At 42.1% G+C, this 17,967-nt stretch overlaps 1 protein-coding gene across 1 annotated transcript in view; it reads left to right on the top strand.

Moving 5' to 3' along the window:
• The first annotated feature begins 6,700 nt into the window (after positions 1-6,700).
• DLEC1 (DLEC1 cilia and flagella associated protein) overlaps positions 6,701-17,967 on the top strand; it is a 40,243-nt gene continuing 28,976 nt past the window's right edge. Inside the window, exons 1-11 of the mRNA XM_042801991.1 lie at positions 6,701-6,794; positions 9,049-9,189; positions 10,598-10,754; positions 11,281-11,391; positions 12,453-12,646; positions 12,909-13,129; positions 13,368-13,449; positions 13,860-13,947; positions 14,760-14,933; positions 15,637-15,770; positions 16,697-16,789. Of these exons, the coding sequence (XP_042657925.1) occupies positions 6,762-6,794; positions 9,049-9,189; positions 10,598-10,754; positions 11,281-11,391; positions 12,453-12,646; positions 12,909-13,129; positions 13,368-13,449; positions 13,860-13,947; positions 14,760-14,933; positions 15,637-15,770; positions 16,697-16,789 (1,428 nt within the window). The 5' untranslated portion in view covers positions 6,701-6,761. The remainder of the gene's footprint in view (positions 6,795-9,048; positions 9,190-10,597; positions 10,755-11,280; positions 11,392-12,452; positions 12,647-12,908; positions 13,130-13,367; positions 13,450-13,859; positions 13,948-14,759; positions 14,934-15,636; positions 15,771-16,696; positions 16,790-17,967) is intronic.

Here is a 17,967-nt window from a genome sequence, read left to right as displayed (position 1 = left end):
CTGAGGATAAAGGGATAAAAATACATTTAAACCCATCCCACTCACCACCCTGAAACAACACAGCCAGGAAAAATACTGTTTGGAGCTTGGCCTAAATTAGTGGTTTTCAGGGAGGCAAAAATAACTCAATGCTGAGGTAAAATTTAAAAAGCATTTCTCCTGAGGTTCGTCTTAGAAACTTCTTTCTCACCTGGCCTGACATTCCCATGAGCTTCATCCCCAGTGCTCTCAGGTGGTGGCCTTTGGCCCTCAGCATGCTGTCCAAGAGGGAACACTGGATTCAAGAGTTCATGCTAAATATAAGCTGTCTGAATCTGGGCCTGTCAGGATCACTATCTGCTTCAAACACATTTTTGCTCATGCTCTTATTAAAGCAGAATCAAGAGCCAGGGACAAATCCAGACAAAAAATCCTAAATGTTGAGGTGTTTGGATTTCTTTTCCTTCTTAATTAGCTGTCAGTTCCTCATTGCACTGCACCATACAGGATGCATATGGTGGGTCTTTTACATTTTCTACTCCAAAGATTCAGAACTCAGCCCATCCACTACCAGGAGAGGGCCTTGCTCAGCACAACTTCACATAACAGACATCCAGACCACAGACAGGCATGCAAAAATTCTTTGCATTTTTTCCTTTAACTAATTCACCCAATGTACAAACCAGGAGAGCAGGGGAATATCTGCAAACACATTGTGTCTGAAAGCTTGCTGACAGCAGGCTGAGGAAAAACTTACCAGATAAAGGTAAGAAAAAAAGTGTTTAATTTCTTGTGCAAAAGATTTCGAGACAAGGAGGAAAAGCCTGGTAAAGTGCTGAGGCAGTAGGGCAGCACAAGACAGGCTCATGGTTTTCTGACAGTCATGGCTTGGCTGAATGAGCCCAGGCAGAGAAGTCACAGGAGGGTAAAAAGTGAGTAGTAGAGTGATCTCAGGCAGGAGTTCCCAAGGGTAGAAAGAAAAGTAGAAGGAACTGGGAGGAAGTTTATCCTCTTCCAAGGTTTCTTTGCATTTATAGAAATCCTAGCTGCTGTGTAGGAAGAAGAACTTCCAAAAGAAACTGAAACCCAGAAGGGAATCAAGGGAAGAGAGAACCATATTTCCTACTAAAAAGAGTCATTTGGTGGGTTATTCCCAGCAGCATAAATTAGCTATTGTGGAGTTCCTCCATGACATGCTAGATTGCTTCCAGGACAGAAGAGGCTCACACAGACCTAGTCCATATATATATATATATATATATATATATATATATGTATATATACAAACCTGGAATCTGCAGTGTAGGTATGGGGTACAGACATCTCCAGTGTAGGTATGGGGTACAGACATCTCCCCGGTGATGTCCCTGAAGGGTAGAATAACACTATTAAGCATCAGTTAAATCTTTCTGTTACTGCAAAATCTTTAAGATCTGGAGAGATGAAGGCTGTCATCCACCACCATGTAGATGATATGCCAAGAAATGGATTCATTTACCGAAAGTAGCACTGAAAAGAACCTTTATGACCACAGGGGAAAAAAAAAAAAAAAAAAAAAAAGAAAAGAAAAAATGTGGAGTGTGAAAATACTAACCTTATTCTTTAGCAAAAAAGCAATTTGGGAAGCAAAAGCCAAATATTAGGTTGTGAATCTAACCAGAGGTTGCTTTCCTTGTTAGCTTTCATAGACTCCCTACAAATAATTAGTGGATGGCCAGCTAGTCATGGAGCACAAAATGAAAGCCACTAATTTTAACAAAACGTGCCACTGGGTATTTTTGGCTAAATGTAATAGTTTTTGACAAAAGGAGGTCAGAGTCTGTAGTCTCTGACCCAGGGATCTGTGAACATGTTGGTGAATGTGGAGTATGAGTCCCTTGTTCTGCTCTGCTAGAGTCCCAGTGTCACACCAGCACTGCACCCTCCAGCTGGACCTCTGCCTGTTTCCAGCTTAATTAGAGAGTGATGTATCTGCCCAGACACTGTCGGAAAGGAATGACTGGCTCCTTTGTGTATGCATTTTCCACATGCTTCTCCTACATGTTGGGTGTGTCTGGTTTGTAAAATCCCATGCTGCTTGAGTGAAATTACAGTGTAAGTATTTCAGCAGAAGTATGGCAATACCCACTGACATGTTTTAGCAAGGGACGGACTTGTAGATACAGGAGAGAGGTGTGGGACACAAATAAAAGCCTAAGGTCAGGAAGCGTAAACAGGAAGCAAGTGAAAGGGTTGATTTGCATCAGGAGACAGCCAGAAAATAATACCACACAAGATGCTAAGAGAGAAAATAAGGAAGAATATCCAGGTGGAACTGCCAGTCACAGGTTATTTCAAACTGTCTCCAAGAGAACTGGAGATGATCTAAGTACAAACAGCAAGGGAAGACATGTAAGAAATTGATAGACTTTAAACTAACTAGGACATTTGAAGAAAAAAACAACTTTGGCAGGATAAGGAAGCAGTGCGATAGGAAAAGCCAGCTTTCAGAAAATGAGCTGTTTGGCATTTTTCACCTGAAACTGAAGGGTTATTTCTCCATTTTCCACGTCTTAAAATTTTACTTGAGTTTTAAAGTCAGACTGTGGATGCTATTTTTTTATCTTCAAGATATATATGGTAACTTGCAAAGGAGACCTGCATTCCAGTGATACCTGTTTGGCTGCACCTGCAATAATTACAAGATAATATATAGTTTTGCCAGTGCAGTGGATAAACACAGTTGACCTAATACACTGGTAAGAGTATATGCTAGATTGCGATGGAAGTATTTTTATCTGTTCAGTTGTCTGATCAGAGCAAAGATTTAATACAATGTTTGGTTTTAAAGGTTTTCCTGAACACATGGAAATCTTAGTAAGACCACTGGAGGGCAGCAACGTCAAAGTTACTTATTCATCAGCGTACTTTTGGGAATTGTTTTGTAAAAAACCAAACCCAAGAATTTAGCAAAGAAATATAATTAGAAAGGATTTTCTGCTACCTAGTTGCAAATATGTAAAACAGTGAAATTCTCCTGCTGCAAAAGATAGTACTGCAATATAATTTCCCTTACTTTCCCGCATCTAAAGAATGCCACCCGAAGTCTGCATGACTTACCCTGTTTTCAGAAAACTATAAAAACATCCAAAAGATTTGGAGCATTTATCCATTCTGAACCCTATGGATCTGTGGGATTTTTAAAATCAATATATAAACCAAGACTATTTGGCATGTTTTTAATATACATATATATAATCTGAATTATATTTACATTAGAGAGATGTATAGATACATATTTCCAAATGAATACATATTGTTGCACTAATATAATGCAGGCAGCACATTCAGCAGAATTTTTAACTTTTATTTTTAAGAATTTCCTAAATTTCATAATTTCAAAGAAACCTTTCAAATATCAAGTGAGTGAAATCAATTTAATGAGTCCTCCCCCTGTAAGGAATTCCACTGACATTAGTGAAGATTTTGGAGTTGCCGTGAAGATAAATGAACTTTTCTGCAAGCTGCTTTGGCTTAGTGAAAGGATGCCATTCTTAGTCCAATATTTACATATTTAAGGAATACATGTTGACAATAGTTTAAAATTACAGTTAGTCAAATATAGCAGTCTATTGCTTTAAAATATATAAAGAAATATACTGGCTGACTTATAGACCCAGGTCATAACATCTGTCTATACTTTTGATAAAATATGAGCAAGGTAAATCAAATTGCTGTGGAGCTTGCTATTTTGTAAGAAGTATAAGATACAGTTCCAGTCTGCAATGTAGTTATGTACACATCACCTCTTACTCAGTCCTTGAGCTCCCTGATTGCATTCAACTCACATCTGGCCATTTTGTATATGAATATGTTCTGTTACTGTCGGCCTTAGAAAGCTAACAAGCAGAAAGAAGGAGCTGGGTTTGCCTTATCCATAGTGTCATTTGGTGCCTGGATGCCTGAACAAACCACCCCCATGACTCTAAGGTGATTTTCTTAGGTTATAATGGAAAGGACCTTTTCTGAACATGTTACTACCAGAAGAAAGCATGGGTTTGGACAACAGTTGAACTTTGAGGAGTCCTAATGGGATAACAAGGGATGTGTGGGGACCACCTAGGGAGTATGAACAATATACATACAGAAAAGCAATATGATCCTGACAAAACACAGAGGATGTTAAGAGTGGAATAATCCAGAATTTAGCAGAGTTTATTATACCTCTAAGGTCTGTGACATATGCTGTGTCTACCTTAGCAAGTAGCTTGGTGCACTAGGAGCAGAACAGCAGTGCAAAAAAATTGGTGTTCAGGAGACAATGTCCACACCCTGTACGCATTTGGGGATGTTTTATTTCAGACTAGCTTTTGCCTGGTCCTGTAGATTAAGAGCCCATTAGCTGACGCAGCACATGACGCGAGCTCCTGGAAAGCTTAGTTTCAGATTAGTTTCCTTCAAGAGAAATGCCATTGTGCTCCACACTGCTCACCAGCATACAAAGTAGGGGCCTCAGGAGTCTTTTCAGATACACACACCCAATCCAGATCAAAATGTCAGCATAAAATCCTGCCTTACATGGTACAGAGGGGAAATACAAGGTAAATTGTCTAGTAGAAGTCACATATGGCAGTTAGAGAAAGCATCTACATTTATACCTATAAATGTAGGCTAACAGTTCTATTTGGTTTTTATTTGGTTTTTGGTTTTTTGTTAGTTTGTTTTCCATTTCCTACATGCATCAGTCTCTCTTCAGCCTTTGGAAGTTAAATATCTTAGAATGGTGATGAAGAGGATGATATATATGCAAATTGTTCTTAATGTTCATCATATTTACATGGAAGTGTGAATATATGCGAATTAAACAGATTTACAATGGAAACAGTGTTATTTATTTTGTAAGTTTATATGATATGGAAATCTAACAAAAAATATACCAGTGTCACATGGAAAACAACTGTGTATAGCTCTGGACCAGTGTTTAAGTCCTCACTTCTGATCTTGCATTTGACTAAAGGGCAGATAGACCTCCCCTTCACTTTCAGATTTCATGGTGTGTTTCTAGACTGCAGTTGGAAAAAAAAAATCTAGCTTCTAAACTGAGATGATGTGCTTGGCAAATTACTGAAAAACAGTAAATATGAAAGCATAAAAAGCTTCTTCCACAGTCAGTTTTCCTGTACATCTATATACTATTTTAAGCAAAAACATCTGCTTTACAGCCACTACTCTAAGGCTTTCTTAAAGGCTGGGAAAGAATTCTTTAAAAAAATTCTGGATTTTATTAACATTCCAGTTAGCAAACAGATGTTATAATCAATTGTAATAGCACATGACAAGAAAAGTTGGAATTCTGACATGGAAACATGTCAAACTTTTAAAGGCAAGGACACACCTACATACCTGCACAGAAAAAGCTGTGAACCTTTACTATTGCAAAACACAGGTACCTGGTCCTACCCTTGTCAGATGACAGCTATTTCTCTGACTTGCCTCAACCTTTGGAACAGGATATTGTGGAGTTGCCGAGCTTTTCCTTGGGCAAGTTTCCCTTTTTCACAGGGAAACTGAAAACACATCAGTGCCTCAGAGTCTAAATTGGTGTCTTAATCCAGAGGCAGGCTTTGGCGAGCTGATGAACTAAAGCTTGTGACACTCTGTAGTCACAAGCCCATGTGCCACATGCCTACAAACACTAATTTTTCAACTACACCCATATGCCCCGGGGCCTTTTGCTTATCTGCTCATGGAACACCACCTGTTGGTGAATTATAAATATTTTTGCAATGGTTATTTTCTGTGAAGTACCATCAGAGAGCAGTAATATTGCCCCACATCCCCTTCCAACTCCTGCAAATCCCCTTTACAATAACCCTAATGGAGCCCAATGAGCCTGATAGCAACGGAGAAGCCCTGGGGCCCAGTCAGACTCCTTCACTCTAAGTGAGATGCAAAGGGGAAGAAAAAAGCACAACAGAAAAAAAAAATAAAAAAAATTAAAAAAAAAAAAAAAGGAGGCAGAACAAGCAGCAAACACTATGCCAGGATGGTTTCTAAGGAAAATATCACCCACTTCATCAGGAGCAGGTGGCTGTTGTTAGCAACCGGTGTACACAGCCAGGGTGCTCGGGCAGGCCGAGGGGGAAGATGGATGTTTTCTCGGGCTGGTGGTGGATTACCCCATTTTCCAGCTCTCACAGCCCAGCTGCAGCGGCAGAGACAAGCCCTGCTTCTCTGTGCTGCGTGTGGCAGCTGGGGATGAGGAGAAGGATTTGGCTCCTTCCCTCAGCTGCCAGATTCGGGGCCTGCACTGGAGCCTGATGGCGGCGGAGGGGCAAGCCACGCCATCTGCAAAGCCCAAATCCTCTCAAAAGTTTCAAGTCAACATTTTTTATTTGGTTTCTCAGCATTCCCGACGGCTCCGCTGCTTTAGAAGAGCACCGAAATTTTGACAGCGGCAGGGCAGAAACTTGAGTACGAGTCTCACAGGGACGCGGGGCGCCGCCCTCAGCCCTCCGAGAGGGCCGGTGCAGCGGCATGGCGGCGAGGGGTTGCGTGAGGGCTGAGGAATCCCGCGAAGGGTGGTCGGGGAGCTGTCGCGATTATGTCGCCCCTTGGTGTTCCCCGGGCAGAGCTCAGCCCCGGGTGGGCCCGCTCCGCCCCCGGGCCGGCTCCCCCGCCCGGCGGCCCGGCCCTTCCCGCAGACACGGTCGCTTAGCAACGGCGGCGCGGCCCGGCTGCGGCGGGAGCCCGGGGGGGGGGGGGGCCGGGGTGGCCGAGGGGACCCCAGCGCCGGGCCGGCCATGGCTCAGCGGAGCCTCTACCGCGGCATGCAGGTAACGCGGCGGGGCTGGGCCGCACGGGCACACGCACACAGCAACCCCCCTCGCGCCCCGCCGTACACCCCTTCCACATACACACACACACACACACACCCCTCACGCCCCGCCGTACACACACACACACACACCCCTCACGCCCCGCCGTACACCCCTTCCACATACACACACACACACACACACACCCCTCACGCCCCGCCATACACACACACACACACACCCCTCACGCCCCGCCATACACACACACACACACACCCCCCTCACGCCCCGCCATACACTCCCTACACACACATACACCCCTCGTGCCCCGCCGTATACCCCTTCCACATACACACACACACACCCCTCACGCCCCGCCATACACACACACACACACACACCCCTCACGCCCCGCCATACACACACACACACACCCCCCTCACGCCCCGCCGTACACCCCTTCCACATACACACACACACACACACCCCTCACGCCCCGCCATACACCCCTTCCACATACACACACACACACACCCCTCACGCCCCGCCGTACACCCCTTCCACATACACACACACACACACACCCCCCTCACGCCCCGCCATACACACACACACACCCCCCTCACGCCCCGCCGTACACCCCTTCCACATACACACACACACACACACACCCCTCACGCCCCGCCATACACCCCTTCCACATACACACACACACACACACACCCCTCACGCCCCGCCATACACCCCTTCCACATACACACACACACACACCCCTCACGCCCTGCCGTACACCCCTTCCACATACACACACACACACACCCCCCTCACGCCACGCCATACACACACACACACACACACCCCTCACGCCCCGCCATACACACACACACACACACCCCCCTCACGCCCCGCCATACACTCCCTACACACACATACACCCCTCGTGCCCCGCCGTATACCCCTTCCACATACACACACACACACCCCTCACGCCCCGCCATACACACACACACACACCCCTCGCGCCCCGCCGTACACCCCTTCCACATACACACACACATACACCCCCCTCACGCCCCGCCATACACACACACACACACCCCCCTCGCGCCCCGCCGTACACCCCTTCCACATACACACACACATACACCCCCCTCACGCCCCGCCATACACACACACACACACACACCCCTCACACCCCGCCATACACCCCTTCCACATACACACACACACACACCCCCCTCACGCCCCGCCATACACTCCCTACACACACACACCCCTCGCGCCCCGCCGTACACCCCTTCCACATATACACACACACACACCCCCCTCACGCCCCGCCATACACTCCCTACACACACACACACCCCTCGCGCCCTGCCGTACACCCCTTCCACATACACACACACACACACACCCCTCACGCCCCGCCGTACACCGCCTACACACACACCCCCCTCCCACCTTGCCATAAACCCCCTCCACACACACAAACAACCCCCTTCACACCTGCCATACACACCCCGCCATACACCCCCTACATACACACTCACACCCCCTGGCACACAGATACACACGCACCTCCTCCACACACACCCACCTCCACACTCCTCTACACAGCCTTGCACACCACACCCCCCTACACAGACCTACACACCCCTGTACACAGCCTTACACACACAGCCTCGCACACACAGGCATATTCCTGCATACAAACACGCACACAATAGACACACGCACACCCCTGCACACAGATGCATACACACACACCCCCCTCCGCATGCAGCCTGCAGCACACAGATAACAGGCCTTACACAAATCCTGGCACACGCATGCACGCACACATCCCCACGCACACCCTGCGCAGTGCTCGTATCTCTCTTCCCTCGCACACACACACACACACCGCTGACGTAGCCCCGTACACACACGCTCCTTCATAAGCCGCGGCACACGCACACACTGTGTGCGTGCAGAAGAACCGTGTCTGTCACCGTCACCTACACGTACAGCCGGGCAGCACAGACACACTGTGTGCATGTACGACCCTGTGTACACACACACCGCCACACACTTGCATTCACACCTCCACACCTCAGGGTTCACATGCACACAGTGTGTCCCCTTGCAGGGTCCTTTCCCAGGTACCTTTCCCAGCCCTTTTCCCCCGCTTTTCCTCCTCCATTTGCTAATTCCAGCTGTTTGCACGCACCCAGGGATCTCTTCCGATCCTATCTCAGGCTTTAAGCAGTAACACCGTAATTTTCTTTCTCAGGACATCTCCCACTTGCTGGCTAGCACCTTTGAGGACCTGTACACTAGAGATGTTATCGGGGTGGAGCTGGAGACAAATTGGATCAAGTCCCGAGGAGGAGACAATGTTTATCATGAGAGTTTTACAGAGGAGCTACAGAAGGTACAGGTCAAAACCAAGTCAGAGTTTGGAGCTCTGTTCAGCTTTCGTTGCTACTTCATAATTTCTAGATATTATGTAAAATAAAATAAAAAGGCAAGGGGAGATCCTAGAACTGACATTTTAATGGGAGTTTACTTTACAGTTTTCCACAGAACCTCTCATGTAAGTTAATATTCACCACATGCTCCTTCCTGATATTCTCTGCTCTGGACAGCTTTTCAGACACAGAATAAAACCAGTAGCCCTTTAAATGCCCATTTTGTTGGCTGACAACTTCTCCCTGTAACTGCTGGTCAGCATACTATACTTCCTGCAAATATTATTTATATATGCTTACCTTAGTGGTGCACTAGGACACATAATCCATTAGCATTTGCAACACTGTTTGGGAGCCTTGGATGAAATCAACAGTAGAGATGCAAAATACTTGTATTAATCATTGCTCTGATAGCTATTGTCAGTTTATAAAAGTAGAGGCTATTGCTGGATGATTTGAGCAACAGGTATTTTTTCCATTTTGTGTCATCAGACGCTCTCAAAGGTCTCAAAAAAAGAAAAGGAAAAAAAAAAAAACAAACAAACCAGGCACTTTTAGGGCACATTCCATCTGATCCATTTTAGGTATCAACTTTGGCCTGAGGTGGAATTGTATCATGGATTCCAGTGACAGTGGAGGGATCCCAGATTGAGCAAAAGGGAGGAAGCATCTCATTTTAACTGAGATGCATCCTGTCCTTTCTATTAAAAAAAAAAAAAAAAAGAATTATTTAATTATATTAAATGAGCCAAAAGGTTAAGCCTTGTTACATAAAAGTTCTACAGAAAGCTCAGTTAGGCTACAGATGCTCTTGAGACCAATGTCTATCAGTTTCTCTTGGTGTTGGTCTTGTATGTCTCTGTGCTTCTGCTATATTCTCTCTTTAACTTACATTGATACCTCTGAGGCAGGATAATTTCTTTTTTGAGTTGTGCTTGTAAAGCACTTACCACACTGGGCAGTGATCCAAAATATATCAGGAGGACTGAAGTATCACTATTGGGATATTTTGGAGTTTTGGAAACCATCCTAAGAGGGAACATTCACTTTAAATATATTCCTACGCTTATAGGTGAAATACAGTGCAGTAGCTACTGTCTCACAGAAGTTAAAAGACAGATATTTTGCTTGTCCTGAGAGGGTCTCCTCATCTCTCACACATTTTTCTTGGGTAGTGCTTCTTACCCAGCACAAGTTAAATAATAGGAATGGCGGTGTTTTAGCAGGCCTGTTTATGCTTGTAGAGTAATGACGGTTTACCAAGCTATTTCTAATTATCTCTCAAAGGCAAATAGAAAACATTTATCTGTATGGAGATCTTAACAGCTCAAATTAGAGTAATTTCTCTACATTCACCCTTGCTCGTGACAGCTTCTTACTGAGTATAAGTGCCGACTGACAGAAGCTGACATAGTAGAAGAGAACATTATTTGGGCGCAGGATCGAGCCAAAGCTGAAGAAGAAAGGGCCCTAAACGTGCTGAAGGCAGATGCTGGGGAAGATTTCCACAAAATAGGATTGCCACCAGGTGAGGATTCTGAAAATACTGTCTCTCCCCAGTACGTGCTTATGGTCCATGGAGACCAATGCAATGTTTGTCTAAATCACTGGTAGGGACACTAGACTCAGTGAGATTTTGGTTTGGCTTTACATCAATAGAGCCACTTTGAAGGATTTTGTGCAGGGATTCAAGTAGAGTAACATCTATTTAACACTGTAAGAAACAACCACCAGATCATTTTCAAGGTATTAAATTTTCAATTAATAGTTTACCACTTAACTTTAGTACAAGCATACATATGTTGATATATAGCAGCAACAAACAGAGATTAAATGTTTCTCCAATGGCTGCATAGCTGGGTTTGAACTGAATTTAGAATTGTGGAGATGCATGTCCAAGTCTTGCAGTTAAAATACGAGACTGTTCCTCTATCCAAAAATATTACCTGACAGTGATGACTTATAAAGACAACATTACTTTGGATTGGTCAAGATAGTATATCTTAAGGGGCTAAGCTTTTGCATTATTTTTTTTGTCTGTTTTACCGTTGCAGTGACATCCTCCTTTAGGTGGATTGTGGATAATGAACTACTCAGAAAAAATCATTTAACCTGCCCTGATGATTACATCACTGATAAATTACCTGTTACTAGAGCACCAAAAGGTAACTTTTAAAGCAGGGAACAGTTCAGACTTTTTAGAACACTCTGTAAGAAGCATTGGAGGATGTAGCACATCTGAGTATATATTTATAGTTTTCTGTCAAAGGAGAAAGATTCTAGTATTGCAAGAATAAAATTCCACTAAAGGGACATTGTCAAAATAAAACTGATAAATTAAAAATTATTGAGTTTAAATATGCTTAAATATGAAATATGAAATTTAATGGTGGTCGCAAATTTGTTTAGAGTTCTTTTCATCTGACACAAAAACTATATCAATTGTGACCGTTCTGCCTCTATTCAATTTCCTCAGCACAAACCTGCAACTACATCTTGTATACAGAGAAGGGAGGTGGTTACATTAAAGTAAAAACTATTTTCAGTGAAATAAAATTGCATTCTTTATTTTGGGTTTAAAATTTTCCAGTTCTAGAAATATATCAGTTTAATTTGCAAATGGGAGATCAGTGAGAAAAATCTTTTGGGCAATGTCAAGACTTCTTTACTTCTTTTACTCATGTGTGAGCCAAGTGAAAGGCTTTAGTATCATTAAAATGAAATTTTTCAGTCAAGTCAAAACAAACATTTTAGAGTAATCAATTTAATCACAGATTCCAAGATTTGGGATTTTTTTTCCATTGTAATTCCAAACAAAGCCAAAAATCTAACATCTTAGAGTTTCCCCTGAGGTGGCAACTTTGTTGTCTAACTGTAGGAACATGAGACTAGATGGTACATCCTATTTATGTAATTTTTCTAAGTCCATCATATAGATCTTTTTGTAAACTGAACATTCTAAGTCCCATTCACTTGTGAGATTAACATATCTTTCTGAGAGTAATATAACTTTCTTTGTATATAGATTAATTAGTATTTCTAAAAGCTTTCTTTCTAAAGCACTAATCTTCATTTGTGCAAAATAAATTATAAATATAAATTAAATTCTAGAGGATTTATTTTTTTTCCATCAATAAGACTAAAATAAATTCATACCTATGCTTAGAATAAATGCTTATAATTCATGTTTTTCTCTTACAGAATTAATTTTTTCTTTGAGTTGCAGGAAAATCAGAACCTGGCTACATCAAAGAGACATTTAGTTTTGAACAGCATATTTCTTCAGGTTCGCGGGCCCAGATGCCCACAGAGATTGCACACCTACAGAAAATACCTGGTAGTCTGTCAGATGTGTCTTTATGCACATTAACTCTGCCTTCAACCCCAGACTCTAGCCACCAGACTAAAAAGACAAGTAAGGTACATTTACAGATTTATATGTTTTAGTCTGTCAGAACTGTAGGGCCTATTGCTGTTCCTGTAACAAAGGGTGAATATCAATGCATTGTTGATTTGTGTCCAGTACTTACTTTATTTGATCTGTTAAGAAAAGAGAGAGACAATATTTCTGTATGAATTTTCAATGCTGTATAGCTTTAATTAGACATGTACAGATACCTTTTTCATCATCCTCAAAATTGATGTATTTAATTTTGCACTATGATCTCTTTGTTTTTCAAAGAAAACTAATTCCTCAAAGAAGCTATCCTGGAAAGATCGTAAGTGCAAAGCAGAGGAAGAAAGTGAGCGTGCTTACCTTGCCAAACTTGAGAAAAGGCAGAATTACTTGAAGAACCCCCGCTTTTTCCCACCAAATGCTCTTCATGGAGGCAAATCTCTTGTCATTTCTCAAGAAAAGGTGGAACAAACCATAGCCAGAAGAAAAGCAGAAGATAGTAAAGGGTATGCAGTATTTACAGTTTCTTGATTCTGAGCTAGAGTACAGAGAGAGCCCCACTGTAGAATTACTGTGGATTTACATGTAGGTATTTTGAGCTAAATGTCTGTATAATCTCTTAGGAAAAAAAGTATGTCTGTATGACATTTTGGTTTTGCTAAAGGATACATTTCGCAATTTCTCATTTTATCAGTATTAAAAGAACTAAGCAGTAAGATAATGTCTCCTTTTTTTGTCTTTCAGTGATACCTCGTTTGTTCCTGTGTTTCTTGCCAATCCACCTACTGTTTTCTTTTCTGATTATGAAGTTGGCCAGGTTTATGAGGTCAGAACGTACTTCTTTGTAGAGAGTTAATTCTACCAACGAGAAACATTATGTCCTGCCATGGTCTACGTATTTCACCCAATATTTTGGCTTTCTGCAGTTTAACAAAAGTCTGAGTTTCTTCTTTATATTGAATTAATGACCCTTTATCTTCCTTGAAGATACTCTTTCACACATGCCACTGACTCACCAGCCAGTGAAAATTGAAAGGGATCTTCTTCAGTCTCTGCTTTGTTTTGGTAGTATCTGATTCAGCCTTTATTGAAAAAACTGAGATTTTTAGGTTGGTTACAATGATAAATTAGTTACTACTAGCAGAGTACTAGTAGTAACATTATAATTTCAAACATTATAATGAGTGATGAAAAGTACAATAGATTATTTTATTTTAATTTTCTTTTTAAATTAAGATGACTATAGAGCTGCAGAACATTACTTCAACTTGTCATCGTGTAAGACTTATCCCCCCCTCTACTTCAGCATTTGCCATTGGGCCAGGTAAGGGTTCTTTTTACTGCCTTTAAGGTGTTAACACATAAGGGAACTAATTTATCTGCTCAAACATAGATTTTTCAGAGACGTTCTGTTTGGTTCTGCTATCCATAGCACTCAGTTCCTTAGAAACTGAAGGCTGGATTATGTCTCTAGGACCGTTCACGAGCAATCCCATAACCAGATTCAAATGGTCTAATGAGGAATTCAAGAAGACTGAGTAACATTAAAGTGTTTGAAGTTAGATTGAAATGTGTCTATGGAATACCTAGATTGAGTCTTCTCCAAAATTCAGCTAGGAACAGGCACAGTTTCCACTGAAATCATTAGGGGGTGAGGGCAAGAAATAACAGACTTCAGTTGCAGCAAGGAAGATTAGGTTAGAGAAAAGTTGAGGAAAACATCTTCCCTATAGTAGGATAGCCAGGCGCTGGGATAGATTGTCTAAGGAGATTGTGGTGTCTCAATCACAACCCTGGAGGAATATTTAGAAGCACTTAGACGCCCCCACATAAGCCTTGTTGTCTTATGGGAGAAGAAAACTGGTTAATGTTTCTAGGTTTATTTTCACTCTGTTTTCTGTAGTTATGAGAAGCATATTTCAGATAAAAAATCTTCTTTGAATTCAGTGGAAGATACGTACATACACAGATTACACTGGCAGGCCTTTTGCGGTCATCCATTTTTATCAGCTTGAGTTAGGCAATAAACAGGGAGAGTTTACAGGCATGTTTCCAGAGGGAGATGTGATCATATATACATATGCCAACTTTGAGAGGTTTTAATTTTTTTCATTCTCTGCATTTTTTTTTTCCAAGGAAAATTTCCAGGAAGGGGAGGAATGATTGCTCCTGGGATGGCATGCCAGTATAAGGTCCAATTTATTCCTGATTATCCAGGAGATTATGAAGACTGTATATTAGTGGAGACTCAAGTATCAGAACCTCTTCTGATCCCAATCCAAGCTAAAAGAGCACCTCCATCTTTAACATGTCAGTAATGCCCAGTTCTTAAGTTAAATGGACTTTTTTTTTTATTTGACTGTCTCCAATTTTATGTCACGAAACAAACGTAGACAAACCTGACAGAACAGTTTCTATATTTTTGATATCTATCTCATTTTCACTTATAATAGATTTATTAGTTATTAAAATGTAATCCTGCCAAATTTTTCCTCTATTATTTGTTCTTGCCACATCAAGCTCATTTTTTTTCACTGTATTAGAGGACTGAGTGGGAGCCACTTTTCTACGTTTGTGTCTTGTCGATTCCTGAACTCCTAAGTGTAATTACTAATCCTAAATATTAAGGAATTATGATTTAGTAACAAATAATTGATGCTATTAATATGAATGGAATGTTACATTAATTATATATGGATATGACATATCTGCAGCATTCACCTCAGATATCTAGCCTCAACTATAGCAACCAGGACTACTTTTGCAGAAACTTGCTTTGGTTTTTTTATAAATTCACTTTTCCTTTTATACTGAGCTTTTAAAAAAATCATCTTCCTTTTTGTTATCATTCAATAGAGTCTTTAAGCAGGAATCACCGTATGTAGAAATATGCACCTAGCATATTCCCATGCAGTAATGTTGCCCATAAAGAGTTATTTAAGAAGTAGCTGGCTTGGCCAGCTGCTAGCCTTCACTGTCTGTGTAGTCTGATTTTCTGTGTTACTCATTGCAGTGCCTCACATTATAGACTGTGGTTCCTGCCTTGTTGGAGGAATAAAAGTAATGATGATTTTGTGCAGAAATGAGGGAAGCACTGGGAAGTTCTGTATAATGCCAAAGAAAACCTGGCCACCTCCAAATTTCAGGGTGAGTGATTAGAAGGGAAATACTGGACATGGTATGGTATAGGTGCCCTGACATGAAGGCCTTTTGATCTAGTCCTGGTATATTAGCACAGAAGTCATAAGACCTTGCTGGGGACATCTGTATTGGGCCATTTCTTCAGGAATTCACATTTATCCTCAAGACCAGTCTCCCTGGATGTCTGTACCTTCTGCTTGTACTCTGGCTTGCCTCTGGAAAAAGTTGTCTTGCTCAGAGGTGAAATAAACTCATGCATAGATCAGGGAAAAGACAACTGGTTTGAACCTTACCCTTAAAGCAAATAGAAATGCAATCAGTTCTAGCATTGCTTGAGCTATTTTTCTCCCCCTCCTCACCAAAGATACCATGTACTGACCTTGCTGCACCTGTAGACCCTAGCAGTCCACTCCAGTCCTGCTCTGTCTTTAGCTTCCTGTCACTAACAGGATCTAAGTGAAACAGACAAAGAAAATAAGATGTCACTGGTAGATTGGCATTTTATGTGCTGGAGAAAAGGCTAATGGGATAGCTGATGTGCCAGGTCATCCCTCCTGAAAAGCTTTACAGTTCCAACTCAGAGTCCTAGGCATGGAGAAACAGGCAGAGCTCCTATGCTCAGGCATAGATGTTCTCTGAACATGAAAATTAGGGCTTCTGACACTATCATTTATCTTTGGAGACAGCACCTTCCCTCCTGCTTTCACCAAGATAATTGTAAAGCATGGAACATTTCTTCTAATTAAGCCATATACATAGGCCACAGATATACATTTGATATGTGTGAAAAAAAAATATGGTAAGAGGTAAAATGGTGATGTTGTAGTATAATGCCTGTTTTAGGTAACCCTGTATTTTAAAAATAACAACCTGGACAATTTAATTTATTAACCTTTTTTTTTTTCTTTTTTTTTTTTAAAAAAACATCTTAGGCTGTTGACACTGTTGGTTTTGTGATACAAGATCCTTTTGGGATCCATCCTGCTGTTTTTGAACTAGCCTCAGGGCAGAGTACAACAATAGAGGTTAGTACCAACTACTGTAGAAAGTATTTGTACTTTACAAAATGCATTAGCAAGCAAGGTCATTTTAGAAGATCTTGGCTGGACCTTGCGAATTTGGGTTTGTGTGAGCAAAAATGCTGAAATCATTTTGTGCAATTATGCTGGAAGAATTGCAGTTGTGAGTCTTACAGGAGAGTCTTTCGTTGCAACTTTGAAGTCTTGCTTAGCCACTGAGAGACCAGTCTGATTTTCCCCACACAAAGAATCCTGTTAAAGAAGACAGGAATCTGAGAACACAGGAGTGCTTATTTCACTCCAGCTGGGGAATCAAGTCAAAGAAACTTTTCCTTTCTGAGCTTCCTTGGAAAAAAAAAAAAAAAAAAAAAACACATTTGGGGAAAAAAAATCTTTCATTGTAGAGCAGCAGGTGCAAATCCTTCAGGCATGCTGTGCTCTTTCCTGGAAAAGATGCTGCGGTAGGTGTGCATTAAGTGGTTGCCATCACTGCTTTGTCTGATGTGGGCCACATCTCATTCTATCATCAGTCTGGAGAGAGGAAGAATGATATGGAGAGTATGGTTAGCCTCCAGCCCTTCTACCAGTACCTCTTGGCTGTTGATAAGAGAAATGGGTCAGGGAGGTGTGGATAAAGGAGAAATATTTCTCCTCCTTTCTGTCTCCCCAGGTGAACTGCTTCAGCGGGGCCAGGCACATGTGGGAGAGAAAGAGGAGATGGGTTTAGCATGGGTTGGGTTTGCGGGTGGTAATGGATAACAGGTAGAAGAACCATGGTGCACATTACACAGCCAAAGGTGTTGGGCCCTGAACCATTTTTGTTGAGGTGGAACTCGGGGCTGGCACACAGCAGCTGCCCTGCTCACACTGTTGTAGCTCGCCAGGCAGCAGTGGCATTGCTCAGTAAATGACTGAGGGCAGATCTGATTCTGAGGATGCAATTCATACAACTAACCCAGTAGACTGCCCACATCTCCAGCGGGCAAAGGCAGCCTCTGGTGACCGTCCAGATGCACACATGTAAGCTTAGTGACCCAGAAAACACCTATTTCTTTGTAGTCTGTGCTAAGGGAATGTGTCTGTTTCTTGCAAATGCCAGATTTAATTGCTAATCACTAGAACAGTCCTTTAGTGAACATTTACAAATTGAAGTTTATTACTTCCTCGGGAGAAATCAGTTATGG

This window comes from Tyto alba, unplaced genomic scaffold (genome assembly GCF_018691265.1).
Source record: "Tyto alba isolate M040663 unplaced genomic scaffold, T.alba_DEE_v4.0 Super-Scaffold_38, whole genome shotgun sequence".
Classification (NCBI taxonomy): Eukaryota; Metazoa; Chordata; class Aves; order Strigiformes; family Tytonidae; genus Tyto; species Tyto alba.
The sequence above is the reverse complement of the archived record's forward strand: the minus strand, read 5'-3'. Positions and strand labels throughout refer to the sequence as shown.